At 41.3% G+C, this 19,105-nt stretch overlaps 1 protein-coding gene across 1 annotated transcript; it reads left to right on the forward strand.

The window, feature by feature from the left end:
- The first annotated feature begins 15,332 nt into the window (after window positions 1–15,332).
- Window positions 15,333–16,789, forward strand: MAGEH1 (MAGE family member H1). Its single transcript, XM_081125789.1, has one exon. The coding sequence runs from the start codon at window positions 15,593–15,595 to the stop codon at window positions 16,250–16,252; it is 660 nt and encodes a 219-aa protein (XP_080981915.1). The 5' UTR covers window positions 15,333–15,592; the 3' UTR covers window positions 16,253–16,789.
- Window positions 16,790–19,105: the final 2,316 nt, after the last annotated feature.

Genomic DNA, 19,105 nt, shown 5'->3' on the forward strand with positions numbered 1-19,105 from the left:
AGCCCACATAATATCTGGTGTGAAATTCAGTGAGGATCCTGTCTGCCAGGGAGAGACGGGAGTCTGCTAGAGAAACAGGCACCCTCTTAAATGGCCAGCTGAAAAAATATCCTTTGAGACACTCACCCTGAGCTCTGGCGAACAGGAGGCGGCTTGGAGCGGACTGGAGTCATACAGGGAGACATTGGCTTATGTCGTTTCAGGGAGAGGGTTGAAGGGCCCGATACCAAGGTTCCTGTGCTGGGTCCCTCTCCCGCACCAACCGCAGACGCCATCTTTCCTTTCCTGGATTGAGCACTCCACTCAGTATGGGATCAGCCTCCAGGAATGCACTAGCCCCACCCTTCCAACTCCCTGTGGCCCCACCCTGACAAGCTCAAGCCCTGCAGAGTAGTCAGCTGGCTACAGCCAGCCTGGACCAAGGTGTAGACTTTCATGGGGGGTGATCTCAAGGAGATCTAAGCAAACTTGGCAGAGAGGTGGCAGAGACACACAAGAAGAGACTGAGTTGTGTAACTCTAGGGCAAGGGCCATTTTTTCCTCCCACGCCTGAAAGACTCCACCATTCCTGTGCATAGCCCTCCTTTCACACGGCCAAATCTTGGTCTGTTTTAGCCTGGTGAACTCTGCTGGCCTCACCCTGATGACTGCCTAAGACCCCAACCCATCAGAGAGGTCTGTGGGCTCCAGTGGGTGGTGGCTGGCCTTGGTGCAGACTGACACTTTTGCTGAGTGGCCTCAGACCCAGCACTGGCACCAAGTATGAATCTGTACCAACCTGGGGAACATCACTTGCTCCTACCTTGTGACTCACTGAGAGCATACCACACGCAACTCACGTACTGCCAGAGGCTCCTTCAGTGACTAAGCTTAATAGACAGCCGGCAGGCAAAGGTGAAACTCTAGGTGACTTGGGTTTTTTGCTGACCTACCCCTGGGCTCAGTGCTGGTGGAAGATGGCCTTGATATGCAGCTTGGCCCCTCCCGTGTGCACCAAGGCCCAGCAGAGGCAGCCACAAACTGTGGATCACTTTGTGGCTCCAAACAGGTAGCCCAGGACCATTCACAAGCAGTGTATGAAATGACCCATACCAGAGTCTCTCCCAAGAGACCTCAGAAACAATGCACCGGATAGTGGACTTCAGGCTACAACAGAACATGACCCACTTAGCTCTACAAGCAGCACACCCAAAGGGAGATATCAGCAGGCACGAGAATCTGCTAGGGTGAATTCTGTCTGCTTCATGGGGTAATATCCTGCATAGCGGCGCATACACTATGGTTGGGGTCAATCTTCAGAGTCAGCCTGCCTGATGGTTAACCCCAACCATGGACAGGTCAACAGCAATTAAGACTAAACTAAAAGAAGAGGGTTCACATAACGCACACAAGATACATTCCTGCAGCACCTAGCTCAGGTGATCAGGGAGGTTGTGCCACTGAGCCCCATAGGGCACCTACTATATATGGCCACCATACCAAGACACAGCAGATCTACGTAATACACAGAAACAAATACAGAGAGGAAGCCCAAATGGGAAAACAAAGAAACATGACCCAAATTAAAGAAATGGACAACTCCCCAGAAAAGACCTAAAAGAAATGGAGGCAACAATCTACCAGATACAGAGTTCAAAACAATGGTTATTAGGAGGTTCAAGGGACTTAGGGAAAAAATGGATGAGCTCAAAAATGGAGAACTTTAGAAAAAGAGATAATAGTCTTTGCCAGTTCTGCTCAGTGGTTAGAGCATTGGCCCATGGGCTGAAGGGTCCTGGGTTCAGTTCCAGACAACGGTACATACCTCTGTTCCAGGCTCCATCCCCAGCCCTGGGGGTCGGGGCACATGCAGGAAGCAACCAATCGATGTGTCTCTCTCACAGTGATATCTCTCTTTCTCCCTCTCTCTCTCTCCCTCTCTTCCACTCTCTCTGAAAAACAATGGAAAAAATATCCTTGGCTGAGGATTAAAAAAAGAGAGAGAGATAATAAACATTAAAAAACCCATAAATACCATAAAAAAGAACCAGTTGGAAATAAAGAATACACTAGAAGGAATCAATAACAGATTAGGTGAAGCACAGGACTGAATCAGAGATTTGGAAGACAAGGTAGCAAAAAACACCCAATCAAAGCAGCAAAAAGAAAAAAAGTTTTAAGTGAGGAAAGTCTAAGGGACATCTACCATAACAGCATCCACATCATAGGGGTGCCAGAAGGAAGAGGGAGAGATAGAGTGAGGGATCAAGAATATGACTGAAAATTTCCCTAGCCTGCTGAAGGAAAAAGACATATAAGTCCAGGAAGCATAGACAGACACAAACAAAGTGAACCCAAAGAGACCCATACCAAGACACATCATAATGAAAACGGCAAAGGTTAAAGACAAAGAAAGAATCTTAAAAGTAGCAAGGGAAAAATAGTTAGTTACCTACAGGGGCATTCCCATAAGACAGTCAGCTGATTTCTCAACAAAAACATTTCAATGGGCGTGGCTCAGTGGTTAAGCATCGACCTAAGATTCAGGCGATCAGGGTTTGATTCCCAGTCAGGGCACATGCCTGGGTTGCGGGCTGCAGCCAATCAATGACTCTCTCATCATTGATGTTTCTATCTCTCTCTCCCTCTCCTTTCCTCTCTCTGAAATCAATAAAGATATATATTTTTTTAAAAATAAATTAAAAAACATTTTAGGCCAGAAAGAAGGGATTGGCACAAAAAACTCAAAGTGATAAAAAGCAAGGAACTATAAACAAGACTACTTTACCCAGCGAGGTTATCATTCAAAATTGAAGGAGAAGTAAAGAGCTGTCTGGACAAGAAAAAGCTAAAGGAATTCATTACCATTAAACCAGTATTACAAGAAATGTTAAGGGGACTCTAAGAAGAAGGAAAAAAGGAACAAAATTTTAAAAAATAAAATAAAATGGTATTAAAAAATAAAATGGCAATAAATACTTACCTATCAAGAATCAGTTTATGTGTAAATGGATTAAGTGCTCCAATCAAAAGACATAGGGCAGATGAATGGATAAGAGAACAAGATTCATATATATGCTGGCTATAAGAGATCTACCTCAGAAAGGAAAACACAGGCAGACAAAAAGTAAAAGATTGGAAAAATATATTTTATACAAATGCAAACAAATAAAAGTTGGGGTAGCAATACTTATATTAGATGAAACAGACTTTAAAACACAGGCTATAATAAGAGACAAAGAAAGGCTCTACATAGTACTAAAGAGATCAATCCAACAAGGGGATATAACCCTCATAAACATTTATGCACCCAACATAGGAGCACCTTGATATATATAAAGCAAATATTGATGGACATAAAAGGAGAGACTGGCAGTAATACAGGCATAGTAGAGGATTTTAACACTCTATTGATATCAATAGATCTTCCAGAGAGAAAACAAACAAGGAAACAACAACCTTAAACAACACACTAGATCAGGTGGATTGAACTGATATTGTCAGAGCATTTCATCCTAAAGCAGCAAAATATACATTCTTTTCAAGTGCACATGGAACATTTTCCAAGACAGACCACATATTAAGACACAAAGCAAGTCTCAATAAATTTTACAAGATTGAAATTACATCAATCATCTTCTCCGACCATAATGGTATGAAACTAGAATTCAAGGAAAAAACTGAAGAACACACAAACACATGGAGGTTAAATAGCATGTTACTAAACAATGAATGGGACAACAATGAGATCAAGGAAGAAATCAAGTTACCTTGAGACACATGAAAATGAAAACACAACAACCCAAAATCCATTGGACACAGTGAAGGCAGCCCAAAGCTGGAAAATCATAGCATTACAGGCTCACATCAAGAATTTTAAAAATCTCAAATAAACAATCTATTTTCAAACCTACAGGAACTAAACAAACAACAAAAAAGTAAGTCCAAAGTGTTGAGAATACAATGCTAAGCAAAATAAGACAGCCAGACAAAAGCTGAGAACCATATGATTTCACTCATATGTGGGATATAAAACTGAAACTCATAGACACAGAAAACAGTATGGTGGTTACCAAAGGGAAGGGGGTGGGGGGGTGGGGGATAAAGGGAGCCAAATATTTGGTGATAGAAGATGATTTGACTTTGGGTGGTGGACACACAATATAATATGCAGATCGTGTATCATAGAAATGTACACTTGAAACCTATATGGTCCTATTAACCAATGTCACCCCAATAAATTTAATAATAATAATAAAAAAATAAAGTGATCAGAAAGAAGGAAATAATAAAGATTAGAGCAGATAAAACAAAATAGAGTAAAAAAAAAGTACAAAAGTTCAGTGAAAACAAGAGCTGGTGTTTTGAACAGATAAACAAGAATGATAAACCTGTAACTGGACTCATGAAGAAAAAAAGAGGGAGAACCCAAATAAATGAAATGAGAAACTAAAGAAGAGGTAACAACTGACACCACAGAAATACAAAGAATTATACAAAAATATTACAAACAACTATATGCTAAAAAATTGGACAATCTGGAAGAAATGGATAAATTTCTAGAAACATACAATCTTCCAAACTGAATCAAGAAGAAACATAAAATCTGAACAGACCGATTACAACCAACATATTTGAAGCAGTATTAAAAAACAAAAAACAACAAACAAAAGTCCTGGACTGGATGGATTCACAGGCAAATTTTACCAAGCTCTCAAAAAAGACTAACACCTATCCTTCACAAATTATTCCAAAAAATTCAAGAGGAGGGAAGACTCTCAAGCTCATTTTAGAAGACCAGCCTTAGCTTGATTCCAAATCCAGATAAAGACACTACAAAAAAAGAAAATTACATGCCAACGTTTCTAATGAACATAGATGCAAGAATCCTCAACAAATATTAGCACGGAATCCAGCAATACATTAAAAACGTACATCAATATCAAGTGGGATTTATTTCTGCAAGGTTGGTACAATATCCATGAAACAATTAACATGATACACCACATAAGCAAAATGAAGGATAAAAGTCACATGATTATATCAATAAATGCAGAAAAGTATTTGACAAAATCCAGCACCCATTTATGATTTAAAAACTCTCAGCAATGTAGGAATAAAGGGGACATACCTTAAAATAATAAAGGCCATATATGACAAACCCACAGCTGACATCATACTGAACAGGGAAAAACTAAAAATATTTAGATCAGGAGCAAGACAAAGATGTTCACTTTCACACTCTTATTCAACATAGTACTGGAAGTTTTGGCCACAGAAATCAGACAAGAAGAAAGAAAAGGCATCCAAATTGGAAAGAAAGAGGTAAAATTGTAATTATTTGCAGATGATATAATTATTGCATATACGGAAACCTAAAGATTCCACCAAAAACTACTAAAACTGATAAATGAATTCAGTAAAGTAGCAGGATACAACATAAATATTCAGAAATCAGTTGCATTTTTATACACCAATAATGAACTATCAGACAGGGAAACTAAGAAAATAATACCAATTATAATTACCTCAAATAAATAAAATACCTAGGAATAAATTTAACCAACATGGTAAAAGATCGTTACTCATAAAATTATAAGACACCGAAGAAATTTAAGAAGATAGAAATAAGTGGAAGCATATGACATGCTCATGGGTAGGAAGAATTAACATCATTAAAAATGTTCATACTACCCAAATCAATCAATAGATTCAATGCAATTCTTATCAAAATACCAATGGCGTTTTTCACAGAAGTAGAACAAATAATCCAAAAATTTATATGAAACTACAAATACCCAGAATTGCCATAGCAATCTTGGGAAAGAAGAACAGAGTTGAAGGTATAATGCTACCTGATATCAAACTATACTACAAGGCTGTAGTAATCAAAACAATATGGTACTGGCATAAAAATAGATACATAGATCAATGGAACAGACTAGCAAGCCCATAAATAAACCCATGCCTATATGGCCAATTAATACAGGGTGTCCCAAAAAATGTATACACATTTTAACAGGTGATAGTGCTCAATTTTGAAAATGTATTTTAATAAGCACTGCCTTTATAATTATTCATAGTATGTGTATACATTTTTTGGGACACCTATATTTGACAAAGAAGGCAAGAACATACAATGGGGTAAAGACAGTTTATTCAGTAAATGGTGCTGGGAAAATTGGGCAGATATACGCAAAAAATGAAACTAGACCACTTTCTATCACCATGTACAAGAATACACTCAAAATGGATTAAAGACTTAAATGTGAGACTCAAAACCATAAAAATCCTAGAAGAAAATATAGGCAGTAAAATCTTGGACATTTCTCTCAGCAATATTTTTTCTGATATATTTTCTCAGGCAAGGAAAACAAAAGAAAAAAATAAACAAATGGGACTACATCAAACTAAAAAGTTTTGGCACAGCAAATAAAACCAACAAAATGAAAAGACAACATACTGAATGGAAGAAGATATTAGCTAATGATACATCCAATAAGGGGTTAATATCAAAAATTTATAAAGAACTTATATATCTCAACACCAGGAAGACAGACAATCCAGTTTAAAAAAATGGGCAAAGGATCTAAATAGACACTTTTCCAAAGAGGATATACCGATGGTGAAGAGACATGAATAGATGCTCACTGTCACAAATCATCAGAGAAATGATAATTAAAACTGCAATGAGATATCAGGGAATCATCAATAAATCCACAAATTGGAAGTTACAAAATAGAAGTGTTATTGAGAATGTGGAGAAAAGGCAACTTCTGTGCAGTTGGTGGGCATGCAGATTGGTGCAGCCACTATGGAAAACAGTACAGAAGTTCCTCAAAAAATTAAAAATGGAACTGCCTTATGACCCAGCAATTTTGGGGATATATCTGAAGAAACCCAAAACACTAATTGGAAAGAATATATGCACCCCTATGTTCATTGCAGCATTGTTTACAATAAGCAAGAAGCAACCCAAGTGCCCAACAAAAGACAAGTGGATAAAGAAGCTGTGATATATTATTCATCCATTAAAAATGAAATATTACCACTTGCAACAGTATGGATGGACCCAGAGGGTATTCTGCAAGTGAAATACATCAGTCAGAGAAAGACCACTACTCTATTATTTCAATTATGTGTGGAATCTAAAGAACAAAATAAAGGAACAAACAAAACAGAAACAGACTTACAGATACAGAGAACAGGCTGATGGTTTCCAGAGTGTAGGGGCTTGGTGCACTGGGTAACATAGGTGAAGTGACTAAGAAGTACAAATTGGAAGTTACAAAATAGTCACTGGGATGTAAAGTACAGCATAGGGAATATAGTCAATAACATTGTAATAACTCTGTATGGTGTCAGGCGGGTACTGGAAATATCAGGGGGAACACTTTGTAAAGTATATGACTGTCTAACCACTACACTGCATATCTGAAATTAATACATTATATTACCTGTAACCTTTAATTGAAAAATAAAATTAAGAGAAAAATTTGAATGTCATAACATACCTTTGGCATATGATTGTATAGTCATGTGATCACAAATAGTTCTGTCTTGGATGGAAACTGTAATTTATAAACAGAATCATCTGGGAGGAAATATTGAATGTAATGGAAAGTGGTTAGTTTGTAACTGTAAACTGGTTGGGAGTAGGAGAGGCATAGGACACTTTAGAACCTAATGCAACCTCTGCTTTTCTTATTTCCTGATACTTTTCCTGTTAGCTTTTTTCCTACTGGTATGATTTTGTGTTTGTTTCTTGGAGATAGAATATCTGAAGGGGTTCAGTATGGGCATTATTTGTGTTTCCCCCAAAATCCATATGTTCAAGCCCTAAGCCCCAATGTGACTACATTGATAGATGGGCCTCTAAGGAAGTAATTAAGGTTAAATGAGGTTTTAAGGGTGGGACCCTGGTCCAATATAATTAATGTACTTTTAAGAAGAGATACCAGCAAGCCTGCTCACTCTCTCTGTGAGTGCATAAAGAAGTCCTGTGAGCACACCCAGAGAGAAGGCTCATATCTGCAAGCCAGGAAGAGAGCCTTAACCAGAACATGACCCCACTGAACCTTGATCTCAGACTTCTAGTCTCCAGAACTATGTTGAAATAAATTCCTGTTGTTTAAGTCTCTTAGTCTATGGTATTTTGTTATGGCATCCCCTGAAGACTAAGGCAATGGGTGTTGTGAGGTGTGTCAGAGAAGAGGAATGATGATTTAGAAATATCTCATATTTGTGGGCCTGAAACAATGACTTTTCTACTATGAAACAACTAAAGAACTTTACTTACTTGAACGCTTGAGTAATAAAACAAAATTGACTATTAAATGTGAGATGACTTTTAAATCTATTTTACTCTTTAATTGTTCTTTAATATCTTACAATGCTTTCTGAACATCGTGAGCTCTCATTTTCTGCCTAAACCCTAAATAATAGGCTTGCTTGTTCCTATATTATTTTACTTAATCATTTCCTCTAAGTGACCTCACCCTCCTTCTTTGATTTATCATCTATGCACTGGTGATTCCTAAATCTCTAGCTGTAGCCTGGGAGTGTTTAGAAATTCCAGATTCCTTTATCCAATTGCCTATCTAATGAGTATCTCCATTAAAGTGTCCAGGGTACCTCAAACTCATTATGTCCAAAGCTGAACTCATTGTCTTTTCCCCTCGTTAACCTGTTCCTCCTTTTTTCTGTCTATCTAAGGAAATGGTACCAGCACTTTATTAATTACGTAAAGCAAAAACTAAACAAACACCCATTTGGCTTATCCTGGACTCTTCCCTTTCTCTTGCTTTCCATAGCCAGTAAGACACTAAATCTAGTCTATTTTACCGCATGTTTATCTCTAACACTGTCCACTGCTCTCCATCTCTACTGTCACCATTGTAACACAAGTATAAGGGGATATTGAATGGTATATTTACAGTTGAAAATGAATTTCTTATTGTGGTCAGTAGATACAAACATTTTGGTGCTAGTGTAAAGAAACAATCAGGGGCTGTTACTACCTCAAGGGCTTACTACAAGCTGGCAGAATTGCAACTATTAATACTGAAAGTTTCCTGAGCCACACAACCCCTTTTAAGAAGGATACTGGTTCATTTAGTCCTGGGTGACTGACAAACAGAAGGTATGTTGTGATGAGGAAGTTGATCCCCTTTTGTAGTTCCCAGGTTATTAAGGTTTCTATGAGTCATGAAGCATTAACACCTGGCAACTGTGGAAAAAGTGAAGATTACCTATAGATAAGACCCAGCCTAAGAACCGTCTAGGATTCTGAGTGCTCTGGGGTGAGGAATGGGATTACGCTCAACTGGGATTCCTTCAGTTGCCTTGTTACTTCCAATCCGTCACACAAGCAGTCCTTGATCCTTCAGTCTGCCCCCCGAGCCTCAGTCTCAGTATTGTCATAAGGGCTTGGGTTATAATATCAAACAAATCTGGGTTTGAATTTGGGCCCCCAAATTCAACTCTGATGTTGAGCAATTGTATACTCCTGTTATGTCTAGCATTCCTCATCTGCAGAATAATGTGCATAATAGTAACTACCTTGTGGGATTATTGTGGGGATTAAGTAGAATAACATATGCAAGTGGAATCCTGGAACAGAGAAGCTGCTCAAGAAATGGTTATTATTATATATATATATATATCTCCTACTGCCATTTCTCTTGTGTCCAGGCTTCTTACCTATGTAAGGTACCTATAGGTCAGGCTTCCACATCTACAAGATGCAAATTAGAGTACTCACTCTTTAGGAAAGTTGTGAGGATTAAGTGAGATAATGTACGCCAAGTCCTGACGAGAAAGGCTCTGAATAGATGATTTGACCCAGAGGGATCACTGTCAGAACCTCCACGCAAAACAAAAAAGCAAGCAGTCATGAGCAAGTAAACACTGGTGCACATGTGAATGGTGGACTTCCACATGCATTATTGCACATAGGCATGCACACACATGGAGGGGCTGTGTCCACAGCATGTCCCCCTACCTGGTCAGGAAAAGCTCAGGACCTAGGTGAACCTGGCTCTAAATGGCAAGCACACCAAGGCTCCAGCTGAGAGATGGTGTAGAAGAAACATAGGTTGTCTCATTTCTACATTCATTCATTCATTCATTCATTCCATCAGGTCTCACTTTTCGAGGACTTTCTATAGGCCACCATGCCCTACTGAGCTAGCAAGGATCCTCGCATAGCACCTAAAGAGCATGTAATAGTCTGGTGGTGAACAATGAGTGGGGGCCTGCTCAAGAGGAACTTATGTCCACATGCAAGGTGCCTGTTGGATGAGGAGGGACTGGAGGTGGGGTAAAGCCAGAGAGAAGCCTGCTGCATAAATCTAGATAGGAAACCCCGTAAGTCAGAGTGGTGATAAGGGAACCGTGACATTAATGACCCAGAGAAGAAAAGAACAATGCTTGTGATATCAGGGGAAGTGAGCCAAAAATACTATCACCTGTCAGGGATTTGATATCAGGCCAGTTATTGTGCCTGTCACAGCATGAGAATGGCTTACATTTACATTGGGCATTCTAATGAGAATGACCACCTAGAGATATGCACATTAAAAATGGCAGAAGGGAGTTACTTATTATTGGCATTATGAATAATAATAGGCTAAATCTAAGATATATGGTGAGGAAAGAAACACAATAATTGTTAATTGGTTAAGAATAAGTGTTGTTTCAGTTAACAGCTGGGAGAACTTTAGTGTAATTGCTTACTTATTTTATTTTCAGGAGGCAGATATTCCACCTACCTCTCAGAGTCATTCCAACCCTTAAACAGAAAGTATGAAGGACTAGGATTCCCAATGGAAAGGGTTTGGGCATGTCCAGGAGTAACCAAGGAGGAACTCTAAAGCCTACAAGTGGTGTGCAGCTAGGGTTCACAAGAGCACACGGGCTGATTTGATGGGAATAATATTTGGCACCTTTTGTTCATATTGTCCCTGATGTCACTCGTGATGAGTCAGTACCCTGAAGACCCCAGAGAACCTCAGGGTGAATTTTAGGAAGCACCATTACTACTATGATAATGCAGAGTTGGCTAATTGGCTCACTTTGGGGTTTTGAGGGGGCTTATGATTCTAAGAAAGAGTCTTTGGGAAACTCAGTATGGGATTACCCTTGAATCTCTTCCAAGATTCAAATTCCATGGACAATATCCAGTCCTCCCACAGTTCTGAGGGCTGGCTGCACCCTTATTTACTCTGTGGCCAGTGTGTTGGGGGAGGCTGATAATAGCAAGGCTTCTGCAGGCATTTCAAATCCAATGATTCTGCAGAGAGTGGACCAAACGGAGGGCCCCTCCAGAAGGCCAAGGCACCCAGGAGAAGAGCACAGCAGTCAACCTGCATCTCCTCCTGCATTCCTAATCTTATCACTTGCCACAGCCAGAACCCTGAGAGGCCCACTTAACTTGTTTCTTCCCCTCACTGCCCAAATGTAAGCAGTCCCAAAAGGCTTGCTGATTCTGTCTTCTAATCAGCTCTGATATTCATCCCCTTCTCCTGATCTTCACTGCCATCACTCTATCTCAGGCCACCACTCCCACTAGCCTAGATGAGGGCAACAGCCTCTAATCAAATCTCCCATCCCACACTCTCCCATTTCCCACAGTCCATTCTCTATACTGCAGCCAAACCACTAATCAGACCTGTCCCTTGTTGAAAGCCATTCAGTAATGTCCCATTTAGTGGCTTTGGCATAATGTTCAACGAACTTTATATATCATAAAATTATTTAATCAGGCAAGCTTTTGTTTCCTATTTAAGAATCAGGAAAATGTCATAAATTACATTGATTTCAGTTGAAGAAGGAAGAATTTTAAATCATTCATCCTGAACATAAACTTGGCTCTCATACTCAGTTGAATATGTTGCTCATTTTTAAAAATCCAGGTAAATTAGCAATTGAACTTTTACTGCAGCATTGTTTGTAGAGGAAGAAATGATTTGGACATACACTGTACCCAGCCAAAAAATGGATGCCTGAAGAGATTATTGTAAACCACTGCACAGAACGCATCATTCAGCCTTTACAAAGAAAACATTAGAGTTATGGTTTGAGGAAATTTTATTGTTAATTAGGAAAAAGAACTAAGTGGAAATTGTGTATAGAATGATCCAATTTTTATAAATGAAGCAAAGCACATCTATGAAGATATATCCAGTAACTCTACCCATAGATGTTGATCCTAAATATCCATGCACATGTTTTCAGGGGACAGGTAGAAAAATACTAATAGGAAGAGTATTTGTTCTGTAAAAATGGAAACAGCAAAAGTCCAGACCATCAGGAGAAAGGTAAATTGCAAATACTAAAATAAATCATAACAAAATTTAAATGAGCTAGAGCTACATTTACCAACTTGGTTAAACATCAGGTGAAAAAGATGAAAGGGATTAAGAACTACAAATCACCAGTTATAAAACTAGTCACAGGGATGTACAGTACAGTATAGGGAATAAAGTCAATAATATTGTAATAAGTATATATGATGTCACACTTACCAGATGAACACTTCATGAGGTATATAAATGTTTAATCACCATGTTGTACATGAAACCAATATAATATTGTATACCATCTGTAATTGGAAAATAAACTAATTTATAACATGAGTATAAAAATAAATCCACTAAAAAAAATCTTGTATGTTGTGTATGGACACAGAAATGGCACCTTATCCTGAGTCAACTGGTTGGTGGGCAAAAGGCAATGCAGAAAAGAACATGCACTGCCCCCAATTGGATTATGGCTAGGCTTCCCAAACAGGAGGTCATGGTAGGCTCTGGATATACAGAACATTTCAATTAGAAAGTTGTCGGGGAGAAAATTAGTTTGCTACATTACATTCCCATAAAATCCCATCAGAATGGAGAAGCTATTTGAAAGAATATTGGTTAATTTTGCAGTCCTCTCAGCACACAGATTCACAAACAGCAAATATAAAACAAACAGCAAACAAACAAGCAAAAAAATCCCAGCTGAACTCAAAGGAACCTGCTCTAACCCAGGGTCCTTGGTATGTGCTCTTGAATTCCGAGAGTGCCTTACAAAAAGCCTGGCAGGCAAGACTGGAGAAATTAGCCTTTTCTTTTCTTTTTTTCCAGAGGACAAATCACAGAGCACAGATGCTAGGAAAACCATCAAGGTCAAGGAGCTTGTAAATGACACAGGCTGGGCCAGCACTCATGTTCCCAGGTCTGAGTTCAATGCTCATCCCTCTATACCAGGCATTCCCCTTCTACACATGTACAGAGAGCTCTTCGCCTCTTTGGGAGCAATTCAGCTGGCAATTCAGCTTTCCGAACAGGTCACAGTGCCCTACCCCAGAACTTGTTCACCAGGCATAGAACTTATTCCACAAACTCTACCAAGGGCTGGGAGACATCAAGGGGCTACACAGAGCTCCTTCCCTCACTAGGATTAGTCTGAAGTCCTGACAAGCAATCATTTAATCTTTTTCAGCCAAACTAGTAAAAAGCATTCACTTGCTTTTTAACAGTTCAGGTAAAAACATGTGCAAAGTCGTTTCCATCATGTATTCCTTCAATGTGCATTTATTAAACGCCACTCTCACACATTGCCTAAACACCTTGAGTGGCAAAGGCTGTGCTTCCTGTGTGATAAGCGCTTTTCACTTATTATCTCATTTAAGTCTCACAATCCTATGAGACCAGTACTTTAATTAATCCCTCTTAATTTTTAAAATATGTTTTTATTGACTTTAGAGAGAGAGGAGGGGAGAGGGAGAGAAACATACATCCCCTGCCACCTGCAGGGCCCCCCACTGGAGATGGAGCCTGAAACCCCGGTAAGTACCCTGACCAGGAATCAAACCAATGACCTCTTGGTGCATGGGACAATGCTCAACCAACTGAGCCACACCGGCCGGGGCAATTAACCCCACTTTAAAGATGAGGAAAGGGAGGCTCACAGGTAAACAAAATAGAAAGAGTCATAGATTCAGAAAACAGACTGACAGCTCTCAGAAGGAAGGGGAGTTGGGGGCTGGGTGAAAAAGGTAAAAGGATTAAGGAAAAAAAATAAAAGGAAAGAGAGAAACTCATATAGACACAGACAACAGCTTGGTGATTACCAGAGGGGAAGGGGGCAGGTGGTGGAGGTAGAAGAGGGTAAAGGTGGGATAATAGTGATGGAAGGAGACTTTGACTTGGGGCGGTGAACACACAATGCAACATACAGACGATGTAGTATTATAGAATTGTACACCTGAAACCGATATAAACTTATTAATCAATGTCACACAAATAAATTCAATAAAAAAATTTTTAAAAGAAAGATACGCAGTGCTTGCCCTAAACACCCCTTTCTCAGAGGGGGCAAATACTGACTTGTTGCCCTTTGGGGCAGACCAAGACAAGCTTGGGGACAGAAAGGTCTGTGAGCAGGCAGATGGAATTTAGATACTTGGAGATGAGAGGAAAGGCAATTTGGGCAGAGTAAACAGTGAGCAAAGACCTGGAGTGGATAAAGTTCAGAATATGCTCCCAATTACATTCAGATTACCGAACGAGAGAAAGAAGCAAAATAAGTCAAGCATTCAGGTAGACTGAAGCCTAGAAACCTCAGAGCCAACCTACACTCCGCTACCCTCTCCCCATTTCCCACTTTCACCCAATCACTAAAGCCTGTCAGTCATCACCCTTAAAATGCCTTTCTGCCTCTCCATCCCCATGGCAACCACCTTAAGGCTCATTTTCATTCCCTCCTGCTTCTTATTCTAATTGCTTCCTAAGTGACCTGCCAGACAATAGTCTGCTCCTCTGTAAGGCTGTACAGACGCAAGTCCGATCCAGTTAGTGCCCCGCTTAATAATCCCGTGAATATATAACATTTTAAAGGCTCTGCGCCTCTTGCACAGTTTGCTTTTTCAGTTCTGTCTCCTCTTATCTGGATCTTAGATGGGCCCACGAATGAATTAGTCTACACATGAATTCTTCTGAAAACAGGGCGAGCGAATGAATGAGCCGCGTAAGTCAAGACGGAAAAGGAGAGGTGGGAATAGCTGATTCCTTCCAAGAATACCTGCCCCCTCCACCACCACCACACAAACACACCCAGCCTGCCTTCCCTGGAAAGGAAGACACACATTCCTTCCCGAGAACCGCGAGCCAATCTTGTACTACACTGAAAAATACAGGGTCCTTGTGCACTTCTCCTCTGCACACCCCTGACCTTGCCGATCCCTAGCCGTTATTTGGGCCCTAGTCCCACCCCTGCAGTGGCCAGCCCCCTTTCCTAGCTGACAGCGGAAGTCTGGGTGGAGGAACCACCCACTTCCTTTTGAGAGTTGAGGGGAGTGCGTGGCAAGAGAGGCGGAGCCAATCCTGCCGAGCGTTATCGCGCGTTGGCCGCTGGGGCGAGTGCCGGTGGCGGTTGTTCACGCAAGTCGGCTTGCGTGGGAGTGAGCACTGTAGCTGAGAATCTCTGGCTTCTTGCTACAAAGACTCTATTGCCGTTGGTGGCTTCAGCGGTGGCCGGTTCTTAAGGTAGAGATAGTTGCTTTTTGCAGAATTTATAGGCATCCTTCCCTAGGATTGCTGTAGGCTCAGCGCCCCTAGCAAGAGACATGCCGAGGGGACGAAAGAGTAGGCGCCGCCGTAACGCAAGGGCCGCAGAAGAGAACCGCAACAATCGTAAGATACAGGCCTCAGAAGCCTCAGAAACCCCGATGGCCGCTTCTGTGGTCCCGAGCACCCCCGAGGACGACCTTAGCGGCCCGGAGGAAGACCCAAGCACTCCAGAGGAGGCCTCCACCACCCCTCAGGAAGCCTCCAGTACTGCTCAAGCTCAAAAGCCCTCAGTAGCCCGGAGCAATTTCCAAGGCACCAAGAAAAGTCTCCTGATGTCCATATTAGCCCTCATCTTCATCATGGGCAACAGCGCCAAGGAGGCTCTGGTCTGGAAAGTGCTGGGGAAGTTGGGGATGCAACCTGGCCGGCAGCACAGCATCTTTGGCGATCCAAAGAAGGTTGTCACAGAAGAGTTTGTGCGCAGAGGGTACCTGATTTATAAGCCAGTGCCCCGTAGCAGTCCTGTTGAGTACGAGTTCTTCTGGGGACCTCGAGCACACGTGGAATCGAGCAAGCTGAAAGTCATGCATTTTGTTGCAAGGGTGCGTAACCGATGCTCCAAGGACTGGCCATGTAATTATGATTGGGATTCGGATGATGATGCAGAAGTTGAGGCTATCCTCAATTCAGGTGCTGGAGGTTACTCCGCCCCTTAGGGAAATCTGGCACAGACCCTTAGGTGGGGGGTGTAAAGAGCTTCACAGGTACCCCAAGGAGTGTATCACCCGGGTTCTCAGTTGAATATTATGGGGAAGAGGGCACACTGTGTTTGGTATTTGTGATAAGTGCTAATAGTTTGAAGTGCAAAAAGAGCATTTGCTTTGGATATTGTAAAATTTTATTCATTTTAATACAATGTTGATTAAGGTCACAATATGTTTAAAATATGATTGAAGAAAAAATTTTTCTTTTTTTTTTGTCATTGAGACTTAGTATAACAGTTTTGCTGACGTTATACAATGAAATCTTTCCATCATATTCCATAATCTGGTACCTATTTTATAGCATTGAATAGGCTGTTCTTTGAAACTTTGAAATAACCAGTAAAATGTGAAAGGACTGAGGGATTCGTTTATGTCTGGCCTTTCTGTAAACCTTTGTGTCTGCTGTTGTGTAAAGAAGACTTAAAACTATCGTGATTTTGCTTAGTTATTGCATAATATAGGGAAAAAATAAATGCATAATGACAAAGACACCTTGCTCATTTATTGACCACCAATTATGTGTGAATCACCAATATACATTCTGAAAATACTTCTTAGCACACAGCCTTCATTTCTAAAGAATGTTATAGATTACATGGGAAAGACAAATATGTAAACTGGCAGTGTGGTAAGTGCTGTAATAGGGATGAACTTGGGGTCCCATAAAAATGCAGAAAAGCTAAAGTGACCTGTGTTGGGTTGGAACAGGAAAGAGGACATCATAGGGAGCTATGAAAATCCAACAGTTAGCTTGGGGGGACTTGAAAGGGGCATCAGAGCATACTATGGAAATAGTGTGCATCGGGTACTTTTTGGATACTTAACTCAGCTTGGAGGAGGCAGCATTGGCAAAGGGAAGGGAGCATCAGAGTGCAGTAGATATAGAAAATACACTTAAATCAGCTTGACAGGAGGGAAGAGGAGACAGGGGTGTTTGTAGGGAAAAAGGACATTGTAAGGCACTATAGATTAAAAAGATGTGACTGTCAGAAAATTCTTAGTGATATGACAACCTCAAGTCTGAAAGTAATATTGGAGTTGGGGAAAAGATTAATATGGAGGCACAAAACAGACTAAACATTAAGGTAAACACGCTCTTCACTGAACAGTCAAGGGTATGTCAAGGGGAAGTGGAGAAAAAGAAAGAGTTGGGAAAGGTGAGAAGGGTCTAGAACATCAAAGGGTGGGAGTTATGGCTGGTTATAATGAGAACACAAATGATTAATAATGATAATCCTGGAATAATGGTGGGGGAACACCCCAGAAAAGCATAGACTCTTGGATGAGGCAGAGAGAGTTTTACCTGGGGCATTGTTGAAAGGAACCTGAACTTTCAGAAACTACAGTTTGTTAGGGTGTACGAATTGTTTTAAAAGTGCAGTGTGCTTGTGTCCAAGGGGTGGGGCAGAATTAGCACTCAGACTGTCTCCCTCAGCCAGCGTGGTAAATCCAGAGGGCTATCTGGCATGGTGGTGGCCCATGGTATATATTAAGTCACGTGCTATCAGCTTTCTACCCTCCTCCAGCTCTCATACTTACCTCATTGTACTGAGGAGTTCCATGCACTTCCCATCCATCCTATCACCAGGGCCTTGGGAAGCCTCTACCTCACCCTGCAGCAAATGCAGAGATGTGGGAGTCATCCCTTACACTTATCAGCTACAGTCAAAGAGCACGCATAAGGAGATCTGGCCACCCCCAAAGTGACCACATTTACCCCCTAGAACTCAACACTTTATGAACTAAGTCCACTAATGGGGAACACCAAGGAAGGATGCCTCACCTAGCTTTGTGGGGCTCAGAGGGAACAGCCATCACACACAAAAGAGGGGCCAGGGCATCTTCTTCTGTCTTTGCCTTTAGTCAGTCCTACTCTGCTTCCAGGTGTGCAAGGCAAAGTTCCTGGGGACAGGGTTGGCTAGCAAATGACTTTCTGACAAAGGCTCAGGGACACATAGACATAAGCCTGCAGGCTACGGAGGCTTCAAAAGAAAGCAGGAACTAGGAGCCCTCAGCAGCTTCAAACCCATTCAGCAAATAAGAAAACAGAGAAAGCCTTCTTTGATTCAGGCAGAGTAACAGAAACTGGGCTGCAAAAAATCAAAAGGCAGGTAACTGGCCCTGGAGGGGACATATTTGTCAATACCACCTGCAGAGGTAGACAGGTATGAATCTCAGGTTCAGATTACTAAGTGACTTCCCTGTCTAGAGCCACAAGGGTGGCAAGTGACCTATCTTAGGCAAGACCCCATTTCCTTTCCCTATAAATCCAGAGTGCTTTCCTGCAGGCCACCCTGCTGTCCTCGGCTTGCCAACGCACTCACAAAGTCTCTGTCTTCAAAAGAAACTGGTGAAGTCAGTGGAACAGGTCTCAGTAACCCCAAATGCAGCCTCAAATTCTCCTGGGGATAAGGCGGACTTTAAACTCTCCCCCTTTTATAGAAAGGGGCTCACAGAAGTCAGACAGGCCCAGGCAGGGTAGCTCAGTTGCTTAGAGCATGTTCCTGATAGGCCAAGTTGGCAGGTTCCATCCTGGTCAGGGCACATACAAGAAGCAACCAATTTATGTATAAATAAGCACAACAACAAATTGATATCTCCCTCTCCCTCTCCCCCCCCCTCTCTCTTTCTCTCTCTCTCTCTCTGTCTGTCTCTCAGGCTCTCTCACCTCCACTCAAATCAATTAATAAATTTTTTTTAAAAAGTCAGCCAGCTCCAGGTCAGCCAGTTAGGAAGTGGGAGAGCCTGCAGAACAAAGGTGTACTGAGCATCTCCTCTGTCCCAGGGGCTTGCCGCATATGATCT

Source organism: Miniopterus schreibersii (genome assembly GCF_964146895.1).
Source record: "Miniopterus schreibersii genome assembly, chromosome: X".
Classification (NCBI taxonomy): Eukaryota; Metazoa; Chordata; class Mammalia; order Chiroptera; family Miniopteridae; genus Miniopterus; species Miniopterus schreibersii.

Excerpts from the sequence above, each read along its gene's own strand:
- MAGEH1 (XM_081125789.1), top strand. The coding sequence starts at position 15,593 with ATGCCGAGGGGACGAAAGAGTAGGCGCCGCCGTAACGCAAGGGCCGCA.